This window comes from Pteropus vampyrus, unplaced genomic scaffold, assembly GCF_000151845.1.
Source record: "Pteropus vampyrus isolate Shadow unplaced genomic scaffold, Pvam_2.0 Scaffold98, whole genome shotgun sequence".
NCBI lineage: Eukaryota > Metazoa > Chordata > Mammalia > Chiroptera > Pteropodidae > Pteropus > Pteropus vampyrus.
In genome coordinates this window covers 1,351,404-1,364,621 of record NW_011888879.1, presented here as the reverse complement: position 1 = coordinate 1,364,621, position 13,218 = coordinate 1,351,404, and the positions used below count along the sequence as shown (strand labels likewise).

At 34.7% G+C, this 13,218-nt stretch overlaps 1 protein-coding gene across 2 annotated transcripts in view; it reads left to right on the top strand.

The window, feature by feature from the left end:
* The window catches only part of NSL1 (NSL1, MIS12 kinetochore complex component), a 29,466-nt gene that overhangs the window by 14,262 nt on the left and 1,986 nt on the right, over positions 1-13,218 (top strand). Inside the window, exons 5-6 of one of the 2 annotated variants that reach the window (XM_011364507.2) lie at positions 11,164-11,231; positions 12,542-13,218. In XM_011364507.2, coding sequence (XP_011362809.1) covers positions 11,164-11,231; positions 12,542-12,820 — 347 coding nt within the window. In that variant the 3' untranslated portion in view covers positions 12,821-13,218. The remainder of the gene's footprint in view (positions 1-11,163; positions 11,232-12,541) is intronic. The other variant, XM_011364508.2, reaches the window with a different exon arrangement.

The window sequence follows — 13,218 nt, the reverse complement described above, 5'->3', positions numbered from 1 at the left end:
TGCTTTCCTTTCTCCATTGTCTATTTTTACCTCCTTTGTCAAAAATTATTTGCCCGTATAAACGGAGGTTTACTTCTGGACTCAATTCTGTTCCACTGGTCTGTGTGTCTTTTCTTCTGGCAATTTTGATTGTTGTTGCTGTAGTATAATTTTAAGTCAGGCAGAGTGATACCCCCAGCTTTATTTTTTTTCCTCAGGATAGCTTTGGCAATTCGGGGTCTTTTGCGCTTCCATACAAATCTGATGGTATTTTTTGTTTTATTCTTCTGTTATTTTCTTTACAGAGTTTTGATTATCATGTGTAGATCTTAAATCCATCTGAATTTTTCTTTTAATTTTATGACGAAGGTGTGTAAATTACTACCATGATGATAGCCAGTTGTCCTAGCACCATTTATTGAATAGTCCATCTTTTTCCATGTCCCTCTTTAATATACTAAGTTTCCATATGTTTCAGGGTCTTTTCCGAGGCTCCCTTTTTAATTTTCTTGGTTGACTTGGCTGTCTCTGCAGCATTATCACACTTTTCATGTTACTGTAGTTTTATAGGAAGTCTTGATGTCTTGTAGTTTCTTCAAAAATTTGTCGCCTATTCTTGGCTCTTTATTATTCCACAGGAATTGTTAGGATCATTTTGTTAAGTTGCATGAAAAATCTTACGGGGATTTGATTAGAATTACATTTAATTTATAGATTAATTAGGAGAGAAGTACCATGTTTACAGTATATGTCTTCCCATTTGTGAGCAGCACATTCTATCTCATTTTGAGTTTTTCAGAATGCCCTTCAATAGTGTTATGAGCACATGTAATAAAGATGATTATAGGAGTGCTGCCTGCTTGCTGCGTCGCGACCAGTGTTATCTGAGAGAGTGGATGTGATAGCCATTCTGTAATGCGTGTAGAGAAGTGTTTAAAAACATATAATAAAATGTTATAAGAAAAAAATAGTGTTTTATAAATTTCTCTATATAAGTTTTACACATCTTTTATTTGTTCCTAGATACCTTACCTTTTTGTAGCTGTTGTAAAAGGTAACTTTTTAGGATTACATATTATAATTGAAAATTGAATATCGCTAATGTTTAGGAACACCACTGATTTTTATTTACCGAACTCTAGTGGTTTAATTTTAGTTAGATTCTTTTAAATGTAGATAATCAAATCATTTACAAGTTATGATGGGTTTTGTTTTTTCTCTAACTTTACACATCTTTTTTTTTTTGTCTTATTACATTGATTAGAACCTCTTATTTTTTTCTCTTTTAGTCTTTATTGAAATATAATAGACAATTAGTTGCTTAGAACCTCATATAATGACTAGTAATGGTGATAATGGTCATAGTATTTTAAAATTCTGAATAAATGTTTAATTTTATTAAATACTTTCGTATCGACTAAGATCATATATTTATTTAACCAACTTTATTGAGGTATAATTTATATATAATAAAATACATCTATTTACTGTGTACAGTTTGAGTTTTGATAAATGTACATACAGCTATGTATCCATCACCACAATTCAGATATAGAACATTTTCTATCATTGATACAGTTTCTTTTGTCCCTAGATCATATCCTTTTTTTGTTTATAACACTGATAGTATGGTGAATTAACAATGACAGATTTTTCTAGTGGTTATCTTTGCATTCATAGAGAAAACCCCACTTTCTCATTAATGTATTTTTCCTTTCATACACTGTTGAATTAAATTTACCTATATTTTATTTAGTATATTTACCTATAGTACATTTACATCTATAGTCACACACACAAAAATGACTTGTGATGTTTTAAAATATACTGTCCCTTTCCAATTTTGTCATCAAGGTTATACTGTCCTCATAAAATAGTTTGTAAATATAGACATTATTTGTTTTTTAAAGAGAAGATAGATTATAAAACTGAGCCTAGTGTGTGGGGGGCAGGTGATATTTGACTTAACTGATTTAGCATACTTTTTACTTTTTTTCTAATTCATATAAATGTTTATTTTATATGTGCTTTGGGATATACTCTTTTAATTTTTTATATTTATCCAATGATGTTTTAGACAAAGGTGGGGAGTTTGTAAACTTCCAAGACAACTTGATTAGAAGTCTAAGATACTCTTAAAAAAACACAAATCACATTTCATTCCTCTGCTTAAAATTTTAAAATCTTCCAATTTTAAAAAATATATAATTAACTTCACACTTCGTAGCATTCCCTTACAGTCTGGCTGTCACCTACTTGTCCAGGTCCATTTCAGGCACTTTCCTTTTGCTCTTGCCCTGCGGCCCATCTTTCAGTCCTTGGAAAGTGCTTCTCTTTCACACATGCTTTTCCTCAGTGCTTCTCTCTGAACTGCTGCCTCTTCAGGTATCTTCTCTAACTACCCTAATTAAAATAGCCTCTCCCAGTTTTCCGTCATAACTCGTTTATTTTCTTAATAGCATTGTTACAATATATAAGTACTTGTATATTCCCTGGTCTCTCACAAAACTGAAAGCTCCATGAGCTTTTTTATTTGAGTTTGTATTTTATGCAGCAAACATATAGTACCATGCTTAATAAATGCTGAATGACTATTATTCATCCACACATTCAGTATATTTACTATATGTCTACTACATGCCAGAACTGTTCTCAATGTGGAGGATATAATGGTGAGCAACATAGACAAGGTTCTTGCTCTGTGGAGCTTATGTTCTAGTGGGAGCAGAAATGTATAAAATCTGAAAAAATGAGTAATGTCAGTGCTAAGGTGATGCGTCCAGGTAATGAGAAACACTTTTCTGAAGAAGTAACAAGAAGGAATTTATCTTATGACAAGAGGAAGAGCTTTTCAATTAGAAGAGCTGGAACAAGGCTTTTAAATCTGAGCTTGAATATTTATGGAACAAAAGACCACTGAGGCTGTAGTGGAGGGAACAGAGGGAAAGAGCATTACAAGATAAGCTCAGAGTCTTGGCTGAGGCCAGGTGAACACAGCCAGGCATTTGAAAGTTTTTAGTGCCTTACGAGAGAGATACAGTCTTCAGTACTGACGGAGCTGATGAGGTACAAGTGGGAATGATGCAGAGGATTATATACCTGCTACCTAGCAGGTGGGTGCAAGAGATTTAGGTTGTAGCATAGGGTTATCTTCCAGAAAGTCATAAATCACTGCTTAGTTTTGGGTTTCATTTTTACCAAGAATGCTACTTTATAATTCATGGTCTTATTCATTCCTTTAGGTGCTCCATTAGAAACCAGTACAAGTCAGACATCCTGTGTTATACACGCTTTCATCTAGGTTTATAAAATACATCGGAAGGAGAAAGGAAGCACTTAGTTAATGCTTTTTTTGCTGAATTTCTGGATTTGCTCAGGCTTTTAGAGGTTCATGTTTCCTAGTTTCGTCAGTGCAGTGACCTGAAAGCAAAACTAGGTTGATTACTCAATCTTTCATTTCCACTTTTTCATTTCCCTGTTTTAAAAAGCCAGTGACTAGGGAAGGCAGTATCCTCAGGGGTGCCTAACTTCCACATTTTTAAGAGCACACTTTTTTTTTTAATATTCTTGCATCAGTCTTCTGATTAGCTATCTACCAATAAGATGAGTTTTCATATGTCAGTTACAATCTTTTGTGATCTTATTAATAATAAACGAATAATTGTTTCCATATTATCTTCTTTTTAAAAACGTTCTTTGAAGTTAATTGAACAGACTCCCTTTTTCCCCTCTGTCCTTCACTAAACGTGATGACAAGGAGCTATTTTTAGTTTCTCTACCCTAGATGCGACCATACTTCCATATCTTTTGCTGACCCTACAAGCAGAGAACTTAGAGGCAGTTCCTCTTCTTTCATAATAATGCCGACTTGCTTAAGCCAGTGCCAGAATATTTACAGGTAGCCACTTACAAACGGTTATGTTTCAAGAATTCATATTTAATCTGAGCTTTGGAATTTGAAATGCACTTCCCCTGAAAAATAATTTCAAAATGGTAATATAAAGGATAAGTTTCTAGGTGACCCTTTAAAGACCTATTTAATATAATGCTGAAATACTACACGTTTATGATGAAAAACATTAGGTAAATCGCCTTTCAGATGCATACTAGTTCCACCACATGGGTTTTAAATAGGACTTGTGGGTAGCAGTTTGGGTCCCTAAACTCCTTTGTGTGTGTGAGATAGTAAATAGTGGTACCATAAAGGTGTTCCCATCAAGGCTGCGGCGAGAGAGCCACTGTGAGCGCCTGGAGGAAGCCACTATGAGCATATTTTACTTCTTGAACAGCTTCCCATCCCCCTTCGGAGCGATAATTGCTTTATTTTTCTGTTTACTTTGTTTACTGTTGTGTCTATCGCTAATTCTCTCCTGCATGTCAGCAACCAGCCACTGGCATGTGAGACATTGTTAAATCACATATTTGTATATCAGTAGTACCTTTATGCCCTTACTAGTTACAAAAGTAATCTTAAGTGAGGGAGTGAAAAGTTTGTATAGTTTGCAATTTCCTAAGTAGAAGTTAATGTTGGAAAGTGCTTTTTTGATGCATTTACAGATAACAGTCACATATTTAATGATGATTTTTGTGTTTGTTTTTTCTCCTTTGTATGTTTTTTTTATAATTGTTTTGTTTTATTCCTCAAATTATGGCTCTCTTTAGTTTTCAATGAAAGGAATTTAATTAACTTGAAAAAGCTACTCTAACATTAATAGTTAAAACAGATTTAACTACAGAGTCGAAAAAAAATAAATTGTGTTTGGTAAAAAATTAAAAATAGAACAAGAGATTTTGATTATATTGGAGGTGATTTTTTACCATTTGTTAACGTATATTCTTATGAGTATAGTATGATTTTTGGTAAAATGATATTTTGGAAGATTACATATAGAACACAGAGAAGCATGGACATATAGAACATAGAGGAGCATTGGATTCTAGGAGGTGTAGGTTCTAATTCTCTTTCATTCTAGATATATTTCTCAGCTCTGGAAGCTTGTTCCTTTATCTATGAAAGGGGGCCGTGAAACCAGCTTGCCTCACAGGGTCACCAAAGGTTTACATAAGATTGATTGGCAGTGTATGCCATACGCCACCATAGGAATGGGCTGTCAGAGGATCAAGTAGGGAAAGCTTTCATGCCATTGTGTTTCTCTTCCTTGAACTCTCCTTTTTCTTTTCTTAAAAGAATAATTTACACTTACTAGCTTCACTTTTAATCTCTCACTTTGTCAAAAAATCAATAGTGTTTAGTATTAATATTGTTATGACTATGTAAATGTTCTTCAGTATGAGTCTCGTAATTACTATGAGTACATTTTGTTTCTTGAACAGCTTCCCATCCCCCTTTGGAATGATAATTGCTTTGTTTCTGTTTGCTTTGTTTGCTGTTGTGTCTATCACTGATTCTTTCCCAAACACTTTAATAGAACTGTAAAATTCCTCTCAATATGGTTAACACTTCAGGTTATCCATTAAATCCATTTTTAAAACCTTTCCCTTTTTCTTGGAGCTATTCCTCTGGGAGTGTTTTATCTTCTAATCTGGACTGGGGGCTCTGTAGGTCTGGTACAAAGCTTATATCTTGCCTGTCTTTTTCCTCATCACCCTGGGAATTTCCTTTACTTCTGATTTGGATCATGTTTCCTGGTTCCTGTGTTTTCTTCTTTCTTGATTTATTTCCTTGTTTTGGTAGAGCACATCCTCTACCACCCCACCTCCTGTCCCGACTCACTCCCAGCCACCCAGCACCAAACCCTCTTTTAAGGCAACTCTTATAACACCTGTGAAGTTTTACTCTCCTTTCAATTCCCCTGTTAGATTGACCTCACCTTCTTTTGTGACTTCACCGCCCCCTCTGTCATAGCCTTGGCCGTCATACGTATGGAGCACCTAGTGTACATGTCAGGCACTGTGTGCAACACTAGGAAGTCTAAGATTGAGAGAATGAGGTTTTTGTTCCCAAGGAAGTTCTGAAAAATAACACCTTGTTTCTCACTGGAGGCAGTACTGCCCCCTAGCAGCCTTTTTGAAAAAATGGGTGCCTTACGAGAGAGATACAGTCTTCAGTACTGACGGAGCTGATGAGGTACAAGTGGGAATGATGCAGAGGATTATATACCTGCTACCTAGCAGGTGGGTGCAAGAGATTTAGGTTGTAGCATAGGGTTATCTTCCAGAAAGTCATAAATCACTGCTTAGTTTTGGGTTTCATTTTTACCAAGAATGCTACTTTATAATTCGTGGTCTTATTCATTCCTTTAGGTGCTCCATTAGAAACCAGTACAAGTCAGACATCCTGTGTTATACACGCTTTCATCTAGGTTTATAAAATACATCGGAAGGAGAAAGGAAGCACTTAGTTAATGCTTTTTTTGCTGAATTTCTGGATTTGCTCAGGCTTTTAGAGGTTCATGTTTCCTAGTTTCGTCAGTGCAGTGACCTGAAAGCAAAACTAGGTTGATTACTCAATCTTTCATTTCCACTTTTTCATTTCCCTGTTTTAAAAAGCCAGTGACTAGGGAAGGCAGTATCCTCAGGGGTGCCTAACTTCCACATTTTTAAGAGCACACTTTTTTTTTAATATTCTTGCATCAGTCTTCTGATTAGCTATCTACCAATAAGATGAGTTTTCATATGTCAGTTACAGTCTTTTGTGATCTTATTAATAATAAACGAATAATTGCTTCCATATTATCTTCTTTTTAAAAACGTTCTTTGAAGTTAATTGAACAGACTCCCTTTTTCTCCTCTGTCCTTCACTAAACGTGATGACAAGGAGCTATTTTTAGTTTCTCTACACTAGATGCGACCATACTTCCATATCTTTTGCTGACCCTACAAGCAGAGAACTTAGAGGCAGTTCCTCTTCTTTCATAATAATGCCGACTTGCTTAAGCCAGTGCCAGAATATTTACAGGTAGCCACTTACAAACGGTTATGTTTCAAGAATTCATATTTAATCTGAGCTTTGGAATTTGAAATGCACTTCCCCTGAAAAATAATTTCAAAATGGTAATATAAAGGATAAGTTTCTAGGTGACCCTTTAAAGACCTATTTAATATAATGCTGAAATACTACACGTTTATGATGAAAAACATTAGGTAAATCGCCTTTCAGATGCATACTAGTTCCACCACATGGGTTTTAAATAGGACTTGTGCGTAGCAGTTTGGGTCGCTAAACTCCTTTGTGTGTGTGAGATAGTAAATAGTGGTACCATAAAGGTGTACCCATCAAGGCTGCGGCGAGAGAGCCACTGTGAGCGCCTGGAGGAAGCCACTATGAGCATATTTTACTTCTTGAACAGCTTCCCATCCCCCTTCGGAGCGATAATTGCTTTATTTTTCTGTTTACTTTGTTTACTGTTGTGTCTATCGCTAATTCTCTCCTGCATGTCAGCAACCAGCCACTGGCATGTGAGACATTGTTAAATCACATATTTGTATATCAGTAGTACCTTTATGCCCTTACTAGTTACAAAAGTAATCTTAAGTGAGGGAGTGAAAAGTTTGTATAGTTTGCAATTTCCTAAGTAGAAGTTAATGTTGGAAAGTGCTTTTTTGATGCATTTACAGATAACAGTCACATATTTAATGATGATTTTTGTGTTTGTTTTTTCTCCTTTGTATGTTTTTTTTATAATTGTTTTGTTTTATTCCTCAAATTATGGCTCTCTTTAGTTTTCAATGAAAGGAATTTAATTAACTTGAAAAAGCTACTCTAACATTAATAGTTAAAACAGATTTAACTACAGAGTCGAAAAAAAATAAATTGTGTTTGGTAAAAAATTAAAAATAGAACAAGAGATTTTGATTATATTGGAGGTGATTTTTTACCATTTGTTAACGTATATTCTTATGAGTATAGTATGATTTTTGGTAAAATGATATTTTGGAAGATTACATATAGAACACAGAGAAGCATGGACATATAGAACATAGAGGAGCATTGGATTCTAGGAGGTGTAGGTTCTAATTCTCTTTCATTCTAGATATATTTCTCAGCTCTGGAAGCTTGTTCCTTTATCTATGAAAGGGGGCCGTGAAACCAGCTTGCCTCACAGGGTCACCAAAGGTTTACATAAGATTGATTGGCAGTGTATGCCATACGCCACCATAGGAATGGGCTGTCAGAGGATCAAGTAGGGAAAGCTTTCATGCCATTGTGTTTCTCTTCCTTGAACTCTCCTTTTTCTTTTCTTAAAAGAATAATTTACACTTACTAGCTTCACTTTTAATCTCTCACTTTGTCAAAAAATCAATAGTGTTTAGTATTAATATTGTTATGACTATGTAAATGTTCTTCAGTATGAGTCTCGTAATTACTATGAGTACATTTTGTTTCTTGAACAGCTTCCCATCCCCCTTTGGAATGATAATTGCTTTGTTTCTGTTTGCTTTGTTTGCTGTTGTGTCTATCACTGATTCTTTCCCAAACACTTTAATAGAACTGTAAAATTCCTCTCAATATGGTTAACACTTCAGGTTATCCATTAAATCCATTTTTAAAACCTTTCCCTTTTTCTTGGAGCTATTCCTCTGGGAGTGTTTTATCTTCTAATCTGGACTGGGGGCTCTGTAGGTCTGGTACAAAGCTTATATCTTGCCTGTCTTTTTCCTCATCACCCTGGGAATTTCCTTTACTTCTGATTTGGATCATGTTTCCTGGTTCCTGTGTTTTCTTCTTTCTTGATTTATTTCCTTGTTTTGGTAGAGCACATCCTCTACCACCCCACCTCCTGTCCCGACTCACTCCCAGCCACCCAGCATCAAACCCTCTTTTAAGGCAACTCTTATAACACCTGTGAAGTTTTTACTCTCCTTTCAATTCCCCTGTTAGATTGACCTCACCTTCTTTTGTGACTTCACCGCCCCCTCTGTCATAGCCTTGGCCGTCATACGTATGGAGCACCTAGTGTACATGTCAGGCACTGTGTGCAACACTAGGAAGTCTAAGATTGAGAAAATGAGGTTTTTGTTCCCAAGGAAGTTCTGAAAAATAACACCTTGTTTCTCACTGGAGGCAGTACTGCCCCCTAGCAGCCTTTTTGAAAAAATGGGGGTTGAAAAGTTTTTGGTTACTGCAGTAATGGGAGGGTAGATTTTATCGTCAGGAGCCAGGAATACTAGATGTCTTATATGTCCAGCACAACTTTAGAATATCCCACCAGCTATTCATGTGTGAAAATGTGTTCATAATTATCTAAGAAGCCTAGGACTTAACTCCATTTCACACACAAACCTAAACTATTCTCGGCACTTTCCGCATTGTCATTGCTTTTATGCAGTGCATGGAAGGCAGCACTTGCTGTCCATCGATGTAGGTTTATAAACAAATTTTTATAAAAATAGCATGTGTTTATAAAAAATACAAGGATCGCTTATATGATAGATTATTTTGTAAATCTTGCAATAAAAATGAATATTTGCCTTGCCCTATCCATAAAAGTAATACAACTTTCTGTAGTAAATATTTAAAAAGATTTTGTTCATTATCATGTATATGTGTTTATATATTGAGATATAACATACAGTACACAGCTTGATTAATTTATAAACACACATACACATAAACACATGTAATTACCACCTTGATCTAGATATACCGAGTGTCTGCATACTTAGGAAACATAGGAAAAACTTAGTATGTTAGTTAGATTTCTAAACAATGTGCCCATTATGTTTTCATGTGTATAATAAATAACAACCCTTAGAAATAACTTGGATAGGAAAAAATTACATTGTTGTTTTTACTAACCTCAAACTGAAATTTAGCATTTCCTTCTATTTTGAATGCAGGAAATAGTGGTGGTATTAGCAGTACCTGTAACTATTTTTGCTACTAGAAGCCACAGATATTTTCAATTTTAGTTGTTGCAGATATCTCACAATATCATGAACACTCATTTTTTTCAAAATACGGTAATTATTAGACTTGCCACTCGATGTTGTTATTTAAATCATTAATAAAGAGACACATATATTACCTATACAAATTTTAATAATTATACTTTTAAATTTTATTTTAAAACATCCTAAATTGTAGAGTAAGCACAGTTATGTGATAGAAATCGCTTGGCTGTCTGCTGCTTGTCGGGAAGTTGACTGGGAAAGGGCACAGGAGAGCTTCCTGGGGTGATGGGAAGGTCCCGAGTCTTGGTATATGTGTATCAAAGGTGATTGAATGCTAAACCTAAGATCTATATTTCACTGCATGTAAATTCTACTTCAATTAAAAAACAAATACATTAAAAAATATTCTAAGAAGGGTCCATGGGCTTCACCAAATTGCCAAAGAAATCTCTGGTGACAAAAATGGTCAAGACCCTTTTCTGAGGCCATCATGTTGCCTTTGCCTTTCTGCTTTGAGTGCCATCTTTCTCTCAGTTGCTTTTACTACCCTTTTTTTTTTTTTTTTAAATAAAAGCGTTCTCACTTTTTTGAGCTAAGGAAAGTCAGAAAAACAAAGTAACAGCTATGAAAGAAATTCTTTTCTTGGCTTATTGCCAGTCTCTCAGAGCCAGTAAAGCTGTGGCCCTCCACAGCTTAGTCACGTACTTGCTCCGACTTCCTTTACATACATTATACGTGGTTCTGTTATGAAGTAGACATGAACATTTATAACAAAGATTGGAAGAAGATAAAATATATTAGGAATCAGAAAAGCATCAAGGAAGTAAGGAGAAAGAAAAATTAATATTACTGACAATCTATTCCAGATTTACCTAGAAATTGAGTCTAGGTATCTTTGATGTGGTGTGAATATAAATTCTAAGTCCAAGTATGAAATTCATAGTAATACAAATATCAAATATTAACCTGTGTTTATTTTAAAACATGATGATAGTTGCTTGAAGATGTTAAACGTAGTGGTAGATAACACATCAGACAAACGTTAGGCTTTCTTTTAGAGGCACAGTGTTAAGACTACTCATAATACAACTCTTATTGTCTATCTTATGCTTATAATGATTAGTTTTATGCTACACGTCTAATATTTTCACAGTCCTTTTCTTTATCTAGATTAATAAGATACTTGTTTTAATAGATGACAAAGTATCCTAAGAAAGATTGAGTTAAGGTGAATAGTCTTAAGAGATGTTTGTCCAGATAGCTTTTATATGTCTTTTGTGACTTGATAATAGACAAAAAACCTAATACTGTTTGGTGGTTTCTTTGCAGTCTCTCGTGTGGAAAATTTGAAATGCAGAGGAGAAACGATAGCTAAGCAGATGAATGAAGCCATGAAGGTAAAAGCTACATACCAAAAAATTATAAAATGAACAAAATGTATAGCTAGATATTTGCTTTTAACCTCCACATGAGTTTTAGTCTGTTGTAATAGGACTTCTCAGTAGTCTAAAATAGATCTTTAATGAATTTATTAAGCAACAGTAATATTCAGAATAACTACCATTTATTAGGTACCTACTACATGCCAGTATTATACCTGTCTTTAAAGTTTGGTTATATTTTTGAGTTTTTGAGTTTGAGAGCAGTCCAGCAAACAGTTTGGAATAATATACCAGCTAACACCTAGTGAGCATTTAGTATGGGTCAAACACCATCTAACTGCTTTACATACATTATATTACTTCATTTAATTCTTACAATAAACCAGTGAGATTTGTACTGCTATTTCCCTGTTTTACAGATGAGGAAACTGAGACACAGGCTAATTTAATTAGAGTGCCCAAATAGGTAACTCAGATTTAAACCCTGGTCGTTTGGCTCCAGAGCCTATACTCCTAACCAGTACATTATACTGCATATCAAATTGGAATCTTAATAATATTATAATAAAGTTGTTTATGTTCTTGGCATATTTTACATAAACAGGAAAACATTTCTATTTCTAGTATATGAAAAATATTTTTAAACTCCTTCATAATCTCCCCTGTTCTTAAAATTTTTATAACATTCTTTTGTGGTTTTTATTGATTTCACGATTTTCTTGTTCTCATGCTTCTTTCATAGCATATTCTTCATCAAGAGTTCACACACAGTGGTGGGCCAGGCTGAAATCTAGCCTGTTACCTGTTTTTGCAAATAAAACTTCTTTGGAATACAGCCATGTCCATTCATTTGCTTATTGTCTGTGGCTTCTTTACATTACAGTGAAAGAGTTGAATAATTGTGTCAGAGATGTAAGGCCCCCTAGAGCCTAAAATACTTACTGTATGTCTCTTCACAGGAAAAATGTGCTGATCCTTGCTCTTGATGATTCTCATTTCTAACATACTATCCTAACATGTGGAATTTCAGATATTAAACCCTTAGCTCTGAAATTCTGTTCCTTCTGTCCTACCAAAGTTTTATTTTACTACCAGGCATTTGTAGTAGTAGAATGTACCTTTTTAGTCTTAGCTTTTAGTTAAAATTCTTTAGTTAACACTAGTATTTTAAAGTAAAGTTGAATAACCATGACCTAAAAAATTAGGTCTTAGAAAAAGTCTTGACCCAGAAAATTAAAATGCTAGAGTGTTGTGTCTGTCCCTGTGTGCTTGTGTTTCAGCCTGAGATTAATGTTGAGTATTCCTGTTTGTTTACTTTTGTTTAGTCCTTGCCTGCGTTAATTGAACAAGGAGACGGATTTTCCCAAGTTTTAAAGATGCAGCCTGTTATCCAGCTCCAGAGAATCCACCAAGAAGTCTTTTCCAGTTGTTATAGGAAACCAGATGTTAAACCGGAGAGCTTAATAACACAAATAGAAACCACACCAACAGAGACTTCTACCAGGAAAACCACTGATGTGGTACTGAAAAGGAAGCAAACTAAAGACTGCCCCCAAAGAAAATTGTATCCATTGCAGCCAAAGAGAATTAATCTTGGTACATAAGCTCTTTTTCTTTATCTTAGGAGTCAAAATTAGGCACTATCAACACTTAGATTACAGTCTAATGCCTAGACGGGACTTCATTTAAAACAAGTAACTCTTTATTTTAGTCATTTCTTTATACAAATGTAGTAGCTCTGTCCTGGGATATGAGGTAATATTATATTTCTTTCCTCACCATTTCACCTATAGTCGTTGAAAAGCATATTTTAAAAATATTGGCACAACGCCCATCAATGGCTATTAGTGCAAAATCTTTCTGTCCTTAAATGCCATCAGTTCTTGGCTGCCTTACAGCTTTCTTGGAGTTTCATGAGTAACATATTTTTGGATATACATCTTTCTTTTAAAAAGAGCTGTGTAACAATTGTATTTATTTAAATACTGAAAAGAATCACCAG